This window comes from Vespa crabro, chromosome 2 (genome assembly GCF_910589235.1).
Source record: "Vespa crabro chromosome 2, iyVesCrab1.2, whole genome shotgun sequence".
Classification (NCBI taxonomy): domain Eukaryota; kingdom Metazoa; phylum Arthropoda; class Insecta; order Hymenoptera; family Vespidae; genus Vespa; species Vespa crabro.
Genome location: NC_060956.1, coordinates 5,793,937 through 5,812,798, shown reverse-complemented (window position 1 = coordinate 5,812,798; position 18,862 = coordinate 5,793,937). Strand labels below are relative to the sequence as shown.

Sequence of the window (18,862 nt, the reverse complement as noted above, 5' to 3'; positions counted from 1 at the left end):
GAGAGAGAGAGAGAGAGAGAGAGAGAGAGAGAGGAGATGGGTGTGTTTACGTTAGTAATCAGATTGCATTAAAAATTCCAAATAATTAATATATCATAAGCGTGACGAAATATATGTATATATATTTCACCAAGAAATAGTAAAAACTTTGCATAATTGCTTCTTACGTGTTTTGTCAAGGTAACAGAAAATATGAATATATTCTTAAGCTATTATATTCTTACTATTATATGTGTGAAAAGGGAAGGAAATAAGAATAAAATAAAAATATAATGCAGAAAAGAAAAGAAAAGAAAAAAGAAAACAATAATAAAATCTCATAGGAATAAATTCGATATATCGTTTGTCACAATTTTGTTTGGAGTCACGAAACAAAAATATTGAATCATATATATGAATCATATATACATATATATATGTATATATACACATACATACATCATACATACATCATACATCATCGTACGTACATACGTACATACATACATACATATATATACGTAACTAACCTAATTTCGTATTCTTTATTATTAGATGTAAAATAAAGAGAAGTATTGATATCCTCTTTGAAAGAAATCAAGTATATATCAATCAATGCATATATCGATATAAAAAAAAAGGCAGTGAATACATCATTCAACAAATTCAAATAAGATAACTTTGTCCTATGAGATAAAGATAGAGAGGGGAAAAAAACTTTATAAAGATAATAAAGAAAATAAAAACTAAAACAAAGAAAACAACACACATAAACAAAAGAACCTTAGTAGACGTACATTAAACGTCACAGACATTTCCCTTGTTAGAAATGCACGGTCTGCCTTGAAGGTGGTTTTTTTTCTATCTCCCTTTCAGCCTTTCTCCCTTTCTCTTTCTATTCGTTGTCTTCTCTCTCTTTCTCTCCTCTCTCTGTCTGTTTCTCTCTCTCTCTCTCTCTCTCTCTCTCTGCGTCTTTCCCTTGAAATATATTTGGCGAGAACACGTGAGAAAATTCGGCTTCTCTCAACTTTTATCCGAACTGTTTGTATTTATATTCACGCGACCTGTTGCGTAAGAGGAGGCTACGACGACTACGACGAGATTCGCGTCAAACATCTCGCATAATACTACATATTAGACACGCTTGTGAGCGTGATACAAACGTAGAAAGATTCTTCCCGTAGTTATAGTTACGACAATTAATAAAGACGACGAGCGCGGCGGCGAACAACTTTTGTGTATTATTTTTTAAGACGCGTACGTTATATATTATGAAAGTGAACTTAATAAGAAACAGATGGGAGAGAGAGAGAGAGAGAGAGAGAGAGAGAGAGAGAGAGAGAGAGAGAGAGAGAGAGAGAGATACGTAAACAAGAGAGAGAGAAAAACAAAATTTTATCGATAACGCGATTCCGATTCTAACCAATAAAAGAAGAAACTAATGGAAACGTATAACCGTTGCAAGATAATCGAATCCGCGCTGAAGCAGAACTGACAGCACGATGTTGCTAAAGAAAACGATTGCATGTGTGACCGTAACTTTATATGTATGTATGTGTGATTATTTCCCCCCAAAAATGATGCGTAATAAGCATTTTCACGACGAACGCGTCATATGCCTCTCCTCTTTTCTATCTCCTTTCTCTCTTTCTCACTCTCCTCTCACTTCTACGTACACATACATACATTCTCTTTCTCTTTCCCTCCATTCTCTATTTCTATTTCGAATGATCAACTTTGTCGCGTTTGATACGTGAATAAAACGCGAACGAAGACGTTAAAACTGCTATATCAATGACCGGTAAGGATGTAATGAAATAGCGTGCGCTCTTGTTCTTAACGGAGAAAAAGTCAAGTAAAATATCATTTATCGTAGTACTCTACTACACTTCTATTACTACTACATTACTACTACTACTATCTTACTACTAGTACACAACTATATTATTACTACTACTACGCTATCCTAAACTACTACATTACTATTACTATACTATACTACGTAACTATTCTACTCCACTACACTACTACGACACTATTAGATTCGTCGATACGACGCAATATACATATAGTCCCTCAGCATGGCGCGCACGTAGCGAAAAACAACGCTTACGTGTAAATTTTCTATATACGATGTTTCCTTCTCTTTATCTCTCTCCTTCTCGTAGTTCTCGTGTCATCTTAGCGAATCATAAATCGTAACACAACCTTCTATTTTGTCTTAACTTGTTAAAGAAAGACAAAAGGCTAATCTACTAATCGATAACGAAGAAGAAAAAAAAAGAACGAGGACTGACGAATCACGAGAGAGACACACGACTTGTAAAAAACATGAGGACGAAAAAAAAGGAAAGTCGAAAAAAGATGCTACGTGATTGGAGGGATCGCGTTAAATTTTTAGTAATTTTTTCTATTAAGTTGAATTGAACGATTTTAAAGATAAGAAAGGAAAGATCGACGTTCAATTAGGTGCAACGTGCAGATCTCGTTGATCTCGCGAAGGAAAACAAAAACACAACATAGACGCACGACAATAATATACGGCAAGTGCCGCGAATTTCATACATAGGCACGTAATACACACATATATATATATATACGCACACACACCATTTCTTACGTGGCGTATAAACAGCTTATATGCACGTTGCAAATAGAGGCGGTCCCACCGATCGTTTCTATGGCGAGAGGCGCGATGTACGACGATGACGACAATGATGGCAATGACGACGATGATGATTACGATGACGACAAGAGTTGTCGTACATCCACAGTGAACGTGTTTGCGAGATTCATTTAGAAAAGCGACCGATAAAAGAGATATTAGGAAGCGGGGGAGGAGTAGAGAGAGAGAAAGAGAGAGAGAGAGAATGCATGTACGTGCTTGTGTATGTGTGTGGGTGTGTACGAGTGTATGTGCAAGAGAGGTAGAGAAAGAGAGCGAGCGCGAGGACGCGCGTCGTCGCGACGCGTTTCGCGCACCACCGGTCGTCCTCGTTCACGCACGGTGCACCGTGTGCTCTTGATCTCTCATTTCTCTCTTTCCTAGCCTTCCGGAGCATCACAAACGTCCTAACGCCCTTCGATAAAACGAGGACGAGGATCGGACGGGACGAGAAACACACGTCGTGATCGCGACACAGCCTAAACACGCATCATTCCTCTCTCCCGGGGGGCAGCCATTTGCTACGATCGAGTTGTGTGTAGAAAATAAAAGGTGTACGCACAAAAACGGAAGGCGATGCCACCTTGTAGTACGCCAGCTCGTATCGTGATCGTCGTACACTCACGATCCTTACGCTCGTCAATGGCGCGACGCCGAAATCTGTCAACGCCTACGAAGAAAAATATTTGGATTTTTCTTACCTGAACTGTCCTCTATACAGCTAAAAGGATTCTCAGCTTCGAATATCGCGACCCCACGCTTACTTGTGCGGCATATGGAAGTGTACAGGGAAAATCTTCATTACGATTGGCTTATTTCAGATAAGCCGCAAAAAGTAAGCCAATCAGCGCCGACCTTTTATGTTTTGATGCGTTTCTTTTTAACCCTCGATAAAATGTCTGCTCGTGGAAAAGGCGGGAAAACTCGCGCTTAAAAGCGAATCATTTTCTTTTTATTGATTATCACCATCGTTCTTACCTTTCGTTTACCGTCAAAAAGGAGATTTTATCTTTTCATTTTTTACATGTACTTTCCTTTCAATCGTGACAAATCATTGGTATTATTTCCTGATCATTAAAAAGGTTAGATCATATTTCTATTATAGGTGGTGCCACTCTCTACTACCGTTGATTAGGAATAGGCTGCTCGCAGGTTAGCCAACGTCTAATGGAATTTAAAGAAAAATATCCTCTTGCATTATCATTAAAGTGACATGCGGTATTTATATTAATCGTTCTTATGAGTTTATGCGAATGTAGACGCTTGTATTGTTCTAGCGTCAGATATTTATGTTTGTAATCGATGAAAGTGAAACCTAAGAATTATGTGTCACTTATGGATAAATAACAACGCAATGTTAGTAAACGCGTTTTTATAATATCAATATTTTATGACTATACGTAATTTTAGTGTTTAGATACGATACAAGATATTGATTTCATTTACAAAAATTATATTTTATTTATATTAAACGTGAGATTCTTGAAACATTTTTTTATACGAAACGTTTACATTTGTATCGTATAATTGGTTCCTTTACTATAAAATCTGACCAATCAGCATTTTTTGATATGAAACATGAATAAATAGAAACAATAACATCCTGAAAATAATAGTTAATTATTGTTTAGTATATTGCATCTGATCGTTAATTACTGATTTGGTTAGTACATTATAACTGTATTATATACTCACATTCCATTATACGTATTTTTTTCGATTGCGTATATAGGGAGACCTTTGATTGGTCTATATTTTATTATATTTTCGATAATAAAAAATATATCGATGATATCGATATCAAATTCGATATCTCGTTAGCGTCATCAAAGTTTGACCATTGGTAATTACTGCCGGAACACAAACAATAATTAAACCTTTAAATAACAGTATCGTACTGCTTTATTTACAAATATTTGTATTGATTAATTTTTTGCTACTCCTGATTCGTATATTATTTATATCATGGATAGTAAATATTCTGATGCTGTATATACATGGTATGTTTATATATGATAAATATATACATAATCATGTTATATTTTTTGTTCATTTTTATTTACTTTTGTAATTTTATACTTTTAGGTTTGAAAGATGTGGTATTATATCAAATATAAGAACACATCTTCGAAAAAATTTAGTAAATGCTTTAAAGTACAAAGATTTATCTTTAAAGGATTACTGTAGTAAACCGAAACCAGCGAAACAATATGTTTTTGACTTTCTTGTAGCAGAGTATTTATTTAATGTTAATTATGCTTATACTTTATCAGTATTTGCTAGCGAAGCTCCACTTTTAATACAGTTCGATAATCAAATACCTGATAGTTACGATGATAAAAAACAACATAGTAAACAAAAATTACAAAAGGATTATATATATCATACATTAGAGACTTTAGGAATTAGACCAAGTGATCCTGAAGGACAGTATATTATGTCAGAATATATAAATAATGATGCACCATTACTTTTATGTATATTAAAATGTATATCATTTTGTTCATTGGATTTAAACAAAATTCAAAGTTTTAAAAAAGCCACGTCAATGAGTACGAAAGAAACGCAAACAGATACTTTTTTCCAACCAAGTACGGATATAGAAAGATTAAGGTCTATAAAAAAGAAAATATTAAGGCAAAAACAAATTTTTGATGCTCAATTAAAGGAAAAAGAACTTGGATTAAAAAATCGTGCTCTTATTATTGAAGAGCAACTTATTTCTTTGAATGGAAAACTAGAAAAAGCACAGGTATAGAATCTAATTAAAAATAACATCTTATATTTATCTTTCCCTTATGCATTATGTTTTTTTTTTTAGGAACTAATGTATATGGTTACTTTAAAAGAACAACAATTAAAAGAAAAAAAACAGAAAGAAGAGCAAGATTTGTTTCAAAAAGAAATTGAATTATCTTTTAAACACAATGCATTATTATTAGAAAATGAAAGGTAATATTTCTTAAATGTTAGATTCGTTTAATAATTTAACTCATAAAAGTTTGATAAGCAATAATAGAATTATTCACAGATTTAAAAAAAAACAAGATATGTATAAAAATTATGAACGTGACTTGGAAAAATTGCAAGAAGAACTTGCTATAACAAAGAAAGGCTTTTCTTCTAATTATGAGTTAAGGGATACAGGAATACAAACAAGTTCTAGTAATGATTTGGGTGATAAAAATAAAGATGTACAATTTAATGAAGAGAAGAAAGAATTAGTTAAACTTTTACATGGTCAGCAATTAAAGATAGATGAATTAACGCAGTATGCGATTCATCTATCCCGTAGATTAGAAGAAATTCATCAGTCAAGGTCTATATTAATCGAAGATACTGTAATACCAAAGAAAACTGTATATACTAATACTATTGTCAGTGAAAGCAGTTCCACTGAGGATATTTTGCAAGACGCTAAATTACGTCTGAAACGTTTAGAAGAAGAAAGTATAAAAGCTGATAGGTTTTACTATAATTGTATTGCTACTTAATTATAATATATATTATACACATTTTAGATTGTATGTCCAAAAGTGTCAATGATAATTTATTTTGTACAGATAGTTGATTACACCAACACAATATTATACATTTATTAGGTTATATCATTTATATATATATACAGTATTATATTTTCATCAAATAAGTAAAAAGATAAAAGTTTTACTATAAATTTATTTGTTTTAATTATTCTATTGGCTATAATATTATCAGACAATAAGTACTTGATAAGTATATATTACTTTTATCGGATATCAAAGCAATCTTCACATTTGTTTAGCAACTAACACATATCAGTACAAACTTGAGGTGAACAATTTTTTTTTCGTAAGAAATGATTAAGTTACATTCAAGTGCAAGAGCACATTGAAGAATATGAATTGATTGAGAAATAGTTTATTTTATAAAATCGGACGTTAACGTAATATACAAATTATCCACTATTTTTTCTTTATTATGACGAATTCTACTTTAATTACATGCAACATCAAACGTAATATATAAAATGTTAAATCAACATTTTTTCTGTTGCCGTGCATCATCTTCGTTTGGGATCTGAACTCCTCCTAGTAAGTTTTTGTTAAGGATAAATATCTATTTAAATTATTAAAATATTTTTTTTTCTGAAAAAATTCTGAACTACTAATACATATATAGTTTAGATATTTGTATAAAAAGGATATTGTTTGTCTCTGTTCTCTCGTCCTTCGCGTTCATGCGTACGTTCCTTTGTATATGGAGATTTTTCCTGAAAATATATTGATGGATAAATGTCCTATATGCCTTGTGACTTCTGCGATTAACATTGGGTACTTGATAGTATCACCTATGTTTTCTCGTCTTTGCTATTGTCTCCTGTTTCATCTTTTCAATATACTCGAAGTGGACGTCTTTATCAACTAAGGGGCCAAGTAACAAGGTTAGAAAAATGATAATAATTTTACTTTTAGTACACAAAACTAGACAAATGTGAACTTACTCCTTTATGAAATTTTTTTTTAAATAAATAATAAAATGATATTTTTTAATCCTTTTATTAGATTGGAATCATTGCAAATAAATCTCCCCAAAAATATGTAAGGGCTACACAGAAAAGTACTTGAGTACATTTCATGATGTTCACTGTGAGTGAAAAAATGCAAAAAAGACGAGAAAGATAGTTTTATATTATGCACTTGAATTGTGCACTACACGTATTTTATATATATATATATATATATATATACATACATACATACATATATACATATATATATTTATATATTTTAATTTATATATAAATAAGCTATATAAATATATTAATACTATTTATAATTTTATAAACAATATTTATACTACCTCTGAATAAAATTATAATAGAACTAGAATAGAATAGGATTGCATAAGTAATAATTTATAATTACTCAATGATACAAATAGAAATCTTAATACAAGAACTTTTTCTAGGTTCTATTTTCTATTTTATTATTTTACTATTAAATTCCTTAGTTAATTAAATATTTATATTATAAAATTATGTCTGAAGGATATTACATGTAATGATGTAAAAGATATGTATGACCTTTGTTAAGAATGAGCAAAAAGTATATACTTTACATTTTCAAAATATAGAAGAAATGTTGTAATATAAAGGCAGAAAAGAATAAAATTCTTTTCCATTATTTTTTTGACTATTAAATATATTTTTTTAATATTATAATCTATTGAAATTATTATTTATGTAATGTAATAAATGTTGAGAAACATATTTTTTATAAGAATTTGGGCGTATAATGTAGCTTGTACACACACACGCGCGCGCGCGCACACACACACACACACACACACAAATATAATATAACATTTGGCTCACCTTGCTATAATGATGTTTTTCTCTGTGTTCTGCTACATCTCCATTTTGATGTACTCCTTTGGCTGTAACATAGTTTAAAATACATACATGTATATAGCCATATATATGCCAATAAAATTATATACTAACCTCTTTCATCATCTTTTCTTCGTTTTTGTTCAATCGTTACCACAGATTCTTCTGCTCGATCCTAAAGCAAATAATATATTGGATTAATAATTAAAATCATAATATGTGAATATAAACTAGGAATTATGTTATAATTTTTTACCCTCTTTCGTCCTAATTTTTTTTCTCTGCGAAGTTCTTTTTGTTCATCTCGTATTTTTGTTTTGCTAGAACGTTCCTTTTTTTCAAGATTACCCTCTGTTCTCCTACCTTCCTGCTAACAATACACACATTAGTTTATTGATATGGTATTGATATAATATTTTCATTTATTTCTTACCTTTGGAATACTTTCAAGTTTTCTTCTTTTGGCATCTGAAACTAATCATTGAAGTATCTTATATCAAATTATATTCTTTTTTATATATAAATTAAACAATTTACTAATAAAAAGTTAGTATTATATTTAATTCAAATTCAATAAAATCAGTATGCATTATTAAAATCAACTTTTATCATACAAACCTCTATCTGTTCCATCTGGTGTTGGTCCTGAACTGGCACTACTATTTGATACACTAGAAAGATCTCTATCTAAATTATCCACACCACCGCTATAGTAATGTTCTTCCTATAATCAGAGTTATATTTATGATACAAAAATCATCATGTGTAGATATCCATAAAAATGATTACATTATATTGGCATAACATATATATGTGATATAATATTATAATAAATCATCTACCTTATAATATTTGCGATCTTTTTTGTCAATGCCATCGTCTTCTTTTGATTCTTCTTTTTTAGTATGTTTTTCTTTTCCGTCTGCACCGTCTTTATTTTCCTCCTTTTTCCGAAGTTTCTCAGAACTTTCGCTGCTTGAAATAGAGTGTGATGATATGAAGAAAAATGGGACAAAAATATGTATCATTGGTTTCTAACGTAGGTCTGTATGATAAACAAAGCTGTGAATTTAGTCCATGTCATGAGGCTAATTACAATGCAGTTACTATGTATGTAACTTCTTGTTTAACACATTTTATATACTCACGGATTAAGAAGCACCAGTGAAATTCAACCAAATTGACCAGTGACGTAAACTGATTTCACAGCAATGATGATAAATGAATTCAGTATATCACTTAACATATATATAGATCATGAGTTAATGACTAAATAAAAAATGAAGAACTTACTGATGTGCTTGGTTCATTGTATTACGTTTTTCCCTTTGATCTTTGTTTTCTTTTTCTGTTCTAGTATCACCATTACTTATCTCTTTAGATGTAATACCATTACTAACTTTATCTACTGTGTCACTATTTGATGCATCCTGTGTTTTTCCCGCCTGTGTAAATAAAGTTCTATTCAAGATTAACAATAAAAATTATACAAAAATAACATATTACCAACAACCTTAACTAATAACTGACCTTATCGCCAACATGATGAAAATCTGATTCGCGTATCATACAGGGTGTTCTAGCTTTTAATTGGCCGCTATACGATGTTGCTAGGATATGTAAATCTTGACGTTGGCCACGTTCTTCTTCTTTTACTTTATCAACTTTACGCTCCAAAATTTGTGAAAGTTTTGATAATACAGGAAAATGTGGCAATATTTTAATTAATATTATTAATGAATTTCTTATTTGCACATAATCTTTAGAGTCTAAACAAACCACAATGGCCTAATAATTGTAAAAATATAAAAATTAATAACTGATAATCTCCAAATCAAATTTAAATGAAGATTAACATTTATAACAAATACCTTTGTAATTTTGTAATGCCATTTATGGCATACATGCCTATAATTTTCAAAACCAACCATATCATTTGCTTCAGAAAATTGATTGCTCACACGAAATTTAGTAACGAATCCTGGATAATTACTACATTCCTATAGAGAAAAGAAAAAAATATATTTAGAAATAATGTCACAAATAAAACAATGTCATGCATACAGTACATTACCTTATCAAATATAGCCCTTTCAGAATGCCACCTCATTACTGTCTCCAACATAGCACATAAAAATCTACCATAACGGTTTGCTTCATTTTCTGTACATGAAGTGACTGAATATGTTATATCACAAAAAAGCTGAGAAAAAATGGGAAGATAAAATGAGTGTAACATTTATTAAAGTAATATTAACACTTTACTTCTAAAGTTTTACTTACCCTGTCATAACAAAGAAGCGTTGAAAAATTTGCAGTCTTTAATGAATGAATGGTGTGTACAAATTTTGCACAGTACATAGCATCTACTGTTGTAAATGTACATCTAGGGAATAAACATAATTGAAGAAACTGTGTTATTGTTTCATTTTTTGCGGATTTTGCACTTCGAGATAAAAACCAGGAATCTTTCTCTTGTCTAATAAAATAATTTATGTATTAATAAGGTGCATATATACTATGTATATCAATAATTCATCAATTCAACATGATTAAACATATTCCTACTTATTATTTTTTATTCTATCAATTACCTAAGATATGCAAATACTTTCTCAACATGTTCTTCTTGCTTTCTTCTTTCATCTTGTAGTTTCTCTATTAAAGTAGTATATCTTTCTTGTTCTTTTTTCCCCTTGCTAGCATTCTATATAGCAAAGAAGATAACATTAATTATTAGTTTCTATAAAATAACATTGTAAGACAATGAATATCATATACAAACCATATCTTTGGAATCTGCAGCTTGAATAGCAAGTTGCTTTAATTTATTAATTTCTCTTTGATAACTTTCGACAGGAACATAAAGATCGTACATAGACAATGACCAAAATGTAACTAGAAATTGTGGTGAGATATCTTCCCATACTTTTAATGGATGTAAAGGTCTAACGGATTGAGCAACTGGTGCCATTACAGCTTGTGCAGCTTCTGCATATTTAGCTTGTTTTATAGCACTAGACATTTTCTTGTAATTTGGATCAGCTTTGCGGAGAAAATCATATTTGATCTGAAGATGCACATATATATATATATATTTTATGTTATTTGCAATTACTATTCATATAAGCGAAACATATTAAATTTAACAATATTAACACTGTTAAACGTTTATTATTGAGAGTCACTGTGTTAAGCAAAATATTCAATAACATTTTCTTACATTAATGGCATGTGCAAACATTGGTCGTGCAAGAAAAAATGCAACATCTGCATGTATGTGATTGTCCTGCAGCATAGAATGTATAGATGGTAATCTTTCTACATATTCATCGACTGTCATTGTAGAACCCAGAAAAGTACCAAATTGTACCAATGTATCCTGACATTGGTCGTATAATTTTCCTATATATAATAATATTTAAACAGAATATTGTTAACTATTATTGTTTATAGCAAATGTCTAGATTCTCAAAGATATAATTACATACCAACAAGTTTGAGGTGAGATTTATCTGTTTCTCTGTATACAACACAATGTTTTTGTTGTGCCATTAATAGACAAAGAGCTACAGCTAGATCATGTTCAGCAAGAGCCTCTTTGAGGCGCTGTGATGATTTTTTTGTGTTACGAACCTGACTAAAATATCCGGCCTGAAATAACGTTAAAAAGATATAAATAACATAAAGAAATATTTCATTTATTTATAAAATTATTATTTTTTTGATCAAATATATTACCTCATTTTTCAATAAATCTCCTCCAGCCATGGCATCTAGTTGATCTGCTGTCATTTCTTCAGCAGCTTCGATGCCTGCCATCTTTTGTACTATTTCTTTTAATATTAATAAATCTAAACTGAAAGCAATATTAATTTGTAAAAAAAAATTTGGTAATACAAATACAAATATTTTTTAAAAACTTTCTTCATTTAAACAAAATATTTATATTACCTTTTTTGTGCTTTAAGTTGATTCGCTACATATTGTAATAGACCTGTAAGTTCTATATTATATTTTTTAAAAATAGCTCCACAAAATGATGCAAGAGATTGTAACCATAAAGATATACTGGTTCCATCATGTTTAAATCTATCTCTATCAGCTCCAGCTAATGCTTCCACAAGACAATATCCAAGTACATCATAAGAAATGTTCGTTAAATATTTTAATGAGTCTACAACTGGTCCTATAAATGTCCCATTTTGTAATAAAAAAAGGTTCTTTTTTTAATTCGTATTATAATAAAAAATACTGTACTTTACCAAAAGTAAATATATTTATGTATATTTACCTATGAGATTATCGTACAACTGAATCTGTATAAGAACATAATCAAACAATACCCCAGGAGAAGAATGTGTTAATTTACCAATTGATCTTCCAACAGGTTTAATTGTTTCTTTGCTAACTCTTTTCATGATTGATTTAATCTTTTTCTGAGCATCTGCTCGTTTTCTGAGAAGAGCTGCATGTTGAAGAGGAGTATCATTTTTCCATCTTGCATATAAACAATAACGATTTTGATATGGATAGTATTTTAAAATATTCCATAATTCTTCTGCCACACAACAATTACAATCCATAAAAGACAATGAGGGTAACAAGGCTACATCAAGTATTGTTAATACATCATAATAAAGAATACTGTTCTTGTCAACTGGTTGCTTGTTTGCATCTAATGGACATTGTTTGATAGCAGCATGACATAATCTCATAACTTTGTATAACAAAATCGGATCATGATGTAAGTTAGGACCAAGAACTATTAACATGGGTAATAATTGGTCATGTATTTCTTCTAAACTACATATTGGTTTTGGTGCAAGAGAATTTTTTAATGGAGGGACTTTTCGACCTTGTAATTTAGGTGATATTATGCAATATCTGAAATATAGATAAATGCATCATGACTGACAAATTATCAAATTCAATATAAATTTTGTAAACTGTAAATATTATAAAATAATTATCTAAGAAGCTTACTTTCGATAAACAGGCTCTATGAGAGCTTGAATCATTTTACATAGGGCTAATGCAATAGGACGTTGATCTGTAAAACAATGTTCCGGTAATCGACTAAAAAGAGCTTGTGTTACTTCCCAAGCTCCTATTTCTAACAATGCTTCACATAAACCAAATTTTTGATTACTTGCGTATTTAGCCTATTAAATACATGACAATGAAACTATATAAACAAATAAATAATATAAAGGTGTTATGAATGATATTGTAATACCTGTGGATTCTCTTTTTCTTCTGGCACCTCTTCTTTATCTTTAGTTGAAATTATACTTAACTTACGAACGTATTCTTTAGCCTGTTTCATTGCTTGTTCGTGCTCTTTAATAATAGTCTCATCATCTGGCACTAGCCAAGGAAGCATATCATCCAATTGTATTACAGAATGTTGAAGCATGAGCGCAGTAAGTTTTTGCAAGGAAAATGGAGTTGCACTGATAGTAGAGCTATATTTAAATCCTAAAACTTCACAAAGTACTTGCTGATCGCTCATATATGAACGAATTAAAGATATAAAAAACGCATCGGCTTCTGATCGATTTTCAAAAGTTTCTAATAAAATATCAAGTACACGATTAGGATCAAGGTTGAAATATCCTGAAATAAAGATATTTGAGTTTTCAGCTATATTTGTTTTTTAGATTAAAACATTAATTATTTCTATCAAATTATTTTTTATGCGAAAACGTTTTAGTGAATAATAATCATACCAATCAGAGATTTCACGATTTCTAATGTTGATGCTACTTCACTTTCCGGACGTTCTTGATTTAATTCTACAATAAGTTTTGAATAGCCTTCGCTTTCTTCTCGAAATAAATTAAATTTTCGTTGTTTGTAACTGAAATATGAAATGAAACATAAAAAAAATAGCATTTTTATTATACACTTGTATAAATATGAACATGTTATTCAACCAAAAAAATTATGCTTATATAATATATTTTATTAGTGGTATGTACGTACTATAATTTCGTTTTTACTTTAATAAATTTTGTTTGAAAACTTCTATTTTTTAATGTTCCTACATCTTGTAATGTTTCAATTTCTAAACGTTCTTTTATTATTCTGTCTGTTAATACCTGAAAGATATAAAATTAATTTATATCTTAGTAATAAAAAGTAATTTATATCTTAACAACAATGATGAAAATTATTTTAATCACGTTATAATACCTTCTCAGATTCTTTTACAATGTAATAAAAATTATTTCTGTCTTCAGTGTGAACTTCAGCATCGATTAAAGTAAATATGTCTACTATTGCCGATGGTATTGCCCAATCAATATTCTGAAAATATATCGTACATGTTATTACCATTGGTTAGATTAAAATAATCATTGTAATAGAAAAAAAATTATGATATATAAAAATATTACTTACAGTAACTTCACTTAATGTAGCAATAACATTATCCTTTTTTATATTTCCATGGATTCCATTTGAAATTAATTCGTACAATCCTCTTCTCCATTCTTTAAACATAAAATAAAAAAATGATATTAAAGCTTTTGTCACAACAAATTGTATATATTATAATACATTACTATAATATAATATAAGAAATAAGCAATAATTTGTAAATAAATATAACTATAAATTAAAAACATTATAAATTTTGGTATTATATTATATTGATATAATTAGCATAATATAATAATTAATTTTTTATGCAAAGATTATATTTAAAAAATAAACTATAAAGCATATATTTATTATAAAAAAAAAGTGCAATGCTTGTAAGAGAAGAATGCTTTCCAGATGTAATAAAAATATGTTTTAGGCTATCTGAAGTACATACAAACATAAAGTAACTTACCTGCTGCGTTGCCTTCCTTAAATAAGTGCTTGATTAGCTTGAGGCTGCAAACAGTTGTTAATTGACAATTAACTCTTCAGAAGAGCGAGAAACAGGAGAGATAAGTTGCAACCATCAATTCTCAGAGAGTACCGAGTATCAATTCAATATTAATCAGGCGCGCTTTTGGCGCTACAGCGTTTTAACCACTTACAAATCATTTTTTCCATGTTTATCCCATGTTTTCCATATTTCTGAATTCCACACTTTACCAGCCATTCCAATTTTAATAAAAGTGCTTTAAAATTAAAAACAAACGTATCGACATCACAGGTTAACAGATCCCATATACCATTACTGCGAGCGTCTAGCAACTTATCACGACGTGATCGTAACTTTATGTGCGTGTTAGCGTACGCTTCTTCTAATTTACATTGGTATGGACGCGTGATCAAGGTTGAAACGACCAATGAAACTTTGTCAGTGATTTCGTACAAGTAATTTACAAACAGTGAAAACGAGCCTTTTCGTTAACATCAAAAATAGAAATACAAAAAAAAAAAAAAATAATGATAGTGTCGTCACTTCGACGATCCTATAGAGATAAATTATACAAGCTCACTTTGATTTTGATAAAATACTTATTAAATTCATTATATATCTTGTATATAATATTAAAGTACATATTATTTAATTATATTTCTTAATATTTTTATTCTATTATTACGTAGTTTTTTAAATAAATACATTCTGTAAGTCAAAAATATAATAGAAAAGTTTAAGTCAAACTAATAGTTAATTAATTTGGATAGGATACAGAATTACCAAATCGTTACTAGATTAAATTATTTTAATCTAGATATTTTTACTGTTCAATGTGTACCTTTTTAATTGAATGAGAATATATTGGTGATACTGATGCGAATTGCACGACATCTATATTAAAAAATAATGTCTAGACTTGCTATTTGTGCTTCAATGATGTGGCGGTAACAGTATGTGCGCATAGTATCAGATAATAGATTATAGCATTATCATGACTGTCGTAAATTATAATATAATGAAATACTTGTTATATTCTTTTGTAATCATTTATCTAAATTTTGATTACGCACAAGCCCAAAATGATTACCGTTATGATGACAAATTACAAATTACAGCAACTACAATGGTAGATATAAGTTCAACTTCTATTAGATATGTTTAATGAGATGACAATAAGTCTAATAATAATTAATAATTTTAGAAAGTTGAAGACTTAACATCAACTCAACCTCAGGGCTCTCTTGGGCTCCTACATGCTTTTGTAGCTTCCCTGTCTGTCATTGTTGTTTCCGAATTAGGAGATAAAACTTTCTTCATTGCCGCTATTATGGCAATGAAGCATCCTAGGTTGACTGTTTTTATAGGAGCTATAAGTGCTCTTGCTCTTATGACTATATTATCAGGTATTCTTACCCATTGAAAATACTCACGTTTCTTTTACAATATGCCGTATAAATTTTCTATAAAATCTTGTCAAAATTTTTAATGATATCCTTTTGGTGCAGTAGACATATATAATTTTTTTTATTTTCAGTAATATTTGGATATGCGGCAACTATAATTCCACGTACCTATACGTATTATATTTCAACAGTACTTTTTGCTTTATTTGGTATAAAAATGTTGAGAGACGGATATTATATGTCACCAACAGGAGCACAAGAAGAACTTGAAGAAGTTCAATCAGATTTACGTAAACGAGAAGATGAGGTATAAAAATGTTAACATTGCTGTATTATTATTTTCAGAAATATTATTTTCTAAAGATTAATAGCAACTAGTACAAATCAATTTTCTTATTATTAATGTTTAATATGATAATTATTATTTCTATTAGTATGAAAAAGAAACATCAACCACATTAGTCCAGGATCCAGAAAGTGGTATTATAAGGAAAACTACTAAGCGTTCTGCATTAATGGTACTTTCTCGAATATTTTTACAAGCATTTACTCTCACCTTTTTGGCAGAATGGGGTGATCGTTCACAGTTAACAACAATCATACTTGCAGCAAGAGAGGTATTTTATAATAATAATATATATATAAAATAGAAAGAAAGATTTTCATTATGTGGTAATTCTATAAATAATTTTATATTAAATAAATATAAAAAACGATATATTTTAGGATGTTTATGGAGTAGTATTTGGTGGTATTCTTGGTCATTCATTTTGTACAGGCTTAGCTGTATTAGGTGGACGTATGATTGCACAAAAAATTTCTGTGCGAACAGGTAAAATTTTGTTCATAATCTCATTGCGCATTATAACATTTCCAAATCTTTCTAACACAACAATCATAATTAAAATATTAAATGTTAATCACAAGATTTATAATAATTTGGAACAACATGCAATCTGATTTTATAAATGTAATAATAACTTTTATTTTTTGGATTATGATGATTGTTCTCATATATAAATATATAAATCTCATATATAAATTATTCTCATACTAAAAATATTTTGATGTGTGTTTATATATAGTGACTATTATTGGAGGATTGGTATTTCTACTTTTTGCCCTGACAGCTCTGTTTATAAATCCAACAGAAAATACGTGAACGTTGAATTGAATGGTATTCAATTCAATTGGATTCATTAAACTCTTTGTGGTAAAATATGTGAATATGTATTATATACTTATTAATGTTTACGAATCATAGTATTATAAATACGTGAAATTTGGTGCGCTGTACCATATATGTATTATAGACATTTAGTATTTTTTAATAGATCACAGCAGGAGTATTTATATCAAAATTGTTTTAAGCATTATGCACATAATGTAGATATGCATTATACATTGTAGTGATAAATAACACTACTTTAATTGTATATCTGCATAAAGAAACGTTTTTAATATGAAGATTATGATAATCATGTTTTTTGTTCATAATATGTTACCAGTATACAGATCTTTTATATTATAATATTCACGAAAGTAATCCTCCTTGTATACTATGAAAATTTTATTTTATATTATTTTTCTGCAAGATCTATACTTCCCAATATATCGATGCATATAATAAAAGATTTTTACAAAATAATAGATATATTTTTTACATTGATCAACTTGGTATAAAGAAACTGTTTAGTAAATAATAATGTCATGGTGTTTAATTTTTTTTTGTAAATTTTTGTTATCCTTGCACTTCCTTTGTGAATTGATCAGAATTCTCCAATTTTTCTACATATTTTTTGCTCGATAAATATATAAAACTTATTTTTTCAAAATTTGAGATTAAAAAAAAGATTTTAGAAATAATACTTGTATAGATAATATGACATAAAGCATCATATATTGGAATATCAATAAAAATATTATATATTCGTGTAACATTTTTACAAGTAGATCTATAGAAATAATATCATAAAAACATAAAAGATTTTAGTGACATGTAAAGTAAGAACAAAATAGTGGAACAAAAGAAAAATTAAGTATAAGCTAAAAAACTTGTTGATTAGAATAGTGTATATGTTAAAACGAACTTAAACATATATTTGTATTTTTAATACTGTTATAAATATTTGAAATGCAAAAATAATTCTATGCTTATAATTATTGTAAATGATATTAATTAAGAAGAATAGTTGTAAATAAATGATTTATGTCAATGTTTTGAAAATTGCTATTTACAATACAATTAAATGTACATTTATTTTTCATTATAATTCTTGTAGTAATTTGCTTTAAATAAAATAAAATATTATTTTTTCTTCTATCATCTGTAGATATTAAAAATTTGTATTGAATAATTGATGTAATTTTTATTAACAAGATAAAAAAAATAATGTTACATGATATTAAAAATAAATATTAATAATATATTTTTGATATAAACTAATATATGAATCGTATTTTCCACAAATTAAATTACACATCAAAAAATTAAATCTGTAGAATATATCTTCTTATTAATTTTTATTCTTTTCTTTTTCATCATTATTTATTCACTATTTACAGTTTTAATCATATAT

General features: G+C 28.9%; 3 protein-coding genes across 12 annotated transcripts; 2 read left to right on the top strand and 1 right to left on the bottom strand.

The window, feature by feature from the left end:
- Positions 1-3,339: 3,339 nt before the first annotated feature.
- Positions 3,340-6,171, top strand: LOC124421861 (MAR-binding filament-like protein 1). Of its 2 annotated transcripts, none has more exons than XM_046957534.1 (5): positions 3,340-3,479; positions 3,750-4,644; positions 4,730-5,396; positions 5,466-5,596; positions 5,676-6,171. In XM_046957534.1, the coding sequence occupies exons 2-5, from the start codon at positions 4,610-4,612 to the stop codon at positions 6,136-6,138; spliced, it is 1,296 nt and encodes a 431-aa protein (XP_046813490.1). In that variant the 5' UTR covers positions 3,340-3,479; positions 3,750-4,609; the 3' UTR covers positions 6,139-6,171. The 2 variants fall into 2 exon arrangements, with proteins under 2 accessions (XP_046813490.1, XP_046813489.1); XM_046957533.1 differs by having other exon boundaries at positions 3,347-4,000; positions 4,377-4,644.
- A 133-nt stretch (positions 6,172-6,304) lies between these two features.
- LOC124421853 (THO complex subunit 2) lies at positions 6,305-15,269 on the bottom strand. Of its 9 annotated transcripts, XR_006941733.1 has the most exons (29): positions 15,050-15,269; positions 14,857-14,900; positions 14,421-14,512; positions 14,214-14,327; positions 14,004-14,119; positions 13,748-13,878; positions 13,255-13,634; positions 13,002-13,180; positions 12,310-12,902; positions 11,970-12,204; positions 11,757-11,874; positions 11,507-11,669; positions 11,239-11,420; positions 10,801-11,085; positions 10,610-10,722; positions 10,299-10,494; positions 10,090-10,218; positions 9,887-10,015; positions 9,546-9,803; positions 9,309-9,460; positions 8,858-8,990; positions 8,634-8,739; positions 8,449-8,489; positions 8,272-8,385; positions 8,130-8,190; positions 8,001-8,062; positions 6,975-7,047; positions 6,832-6,896; positions 6,305-6,717 (listed from the first exon to the last, which is right to left on the bottom strand). XR_006941733.1 is itself a non-coding variant. In XM_046957518.1 (28 exons), the coding sequence occupies exons 1-28, from the start codon at positions 15,112-15,114 to the stop codon at positions 6,687-6,689; spliced, it is 4,278 nt and encodes a 1,425-aa protein (XP_046813474.1). In that variant the 5' UTR covers positions 15,115-15,267; the 3' UTR covers positions 6,305-6,686. The 9 variants fall into 9 exon arrangements, 8 of the variants coding, with proteins under 8 accessions (XP_046813474.1, XP_046813476.1, XP_046813473.1 ...); XM_046957518.1 differs by lacking the exon at positions 6,975-7,047 and having other exon boundaries at positions 8,449-8,483; positions 8,858-8,987; positions 15,050-15,267; XM_046957520.1 differs by lacking the exon at positions 6,975-7,047 and having other exon boundaries at positions 8,272-8,382; positions 8,449-8,483; positions 8,858-8,987; positions 15,050-15,267.
- A 297-nt stretch (positions 15,270-15,566) lies between these two features.
- Positions 15,567-18,607, top strand: LOC124421862 (transmembrane protein 165). The gene is made up of 6 exons (XM_046957535.1): positions 15,567-16,006; positions 16,082-16,283; positions 16,415-16,590; positions 16,718-16,900; positions 17,010-17,115; positions 17,369-18,607. The coding sequence occupies exons 1-6, from the start codon at positions 15,872-15,874 to the stop codon at positions 17,443-17,445; spliced, it is 879 nt and encodes a 292-aa protein (XP_046813491.1). The 5' UTR covers positions 15,567-15,871; the 3' UTR covers positions 17,446-18,607.
- The last annotated feature ends 255 nt before the right edge of the window (positions 18,608-18,862 follow it).

Coding starts and splice junctions, on each gene's coding strand:
- LOC124421853 (XM_046957514.1), bottom strand. CDS start 15,114: ATGGCTGGTAAAGTGTGGAATTCAGAAATATGGAAAACATGGGATAAA. Junction 11,421..11,506: donor ATCTCACCTCAAACTTGTTG/GTATGTAATTAT, acceptor TATTATATATAG/GAAAATTATACGACCAATGT. Junction 9,461..9,545: donor TTCATCATGTTGGCGATAAG/GTCAGTTATTAG, acceptor TTATTTACACAG/GCGGGAAAAACACAGGATGC.
- LOC124421862 (XM_046957535.1), top strand. CDS start 15,872: ATGACTGTCGTAAATTATAATATAATGAAATACTTGTTATATTCTTTT. Junction 16,007..16,081: donor AAATTACAGCAACTACAATG/GTAGATATAAGT, acceptor TAATAATTTTAG/AAAGTTGAAGACTTAACATC. Junction 16,284..16,414: donor TCTTATGACTATATTATCAG/GTATTCTTACCC, acceptor TTTTATTTTCAG/TAATATTTGGATATGCGGCA.
- LOC124421861 (XM_046957534.1), top strand. CDS start 4,610: ATGGATAGTAAATATTCTGATGCTGTATATACATG. Junction 4,645..4,729: donor TCTGATGCTGTATATACATG/GTATGTTTATAT, acceptor TTATACTTTTAG/GTTTGAAAGATGTGGTATTA. Junction 5,397..5,465: donor GAAAACTAGAAAAAGCACAG/GTATAGAATCTA, acceptor TTTTTTTTTTAG/GAACTAATGTATATGGTTAC.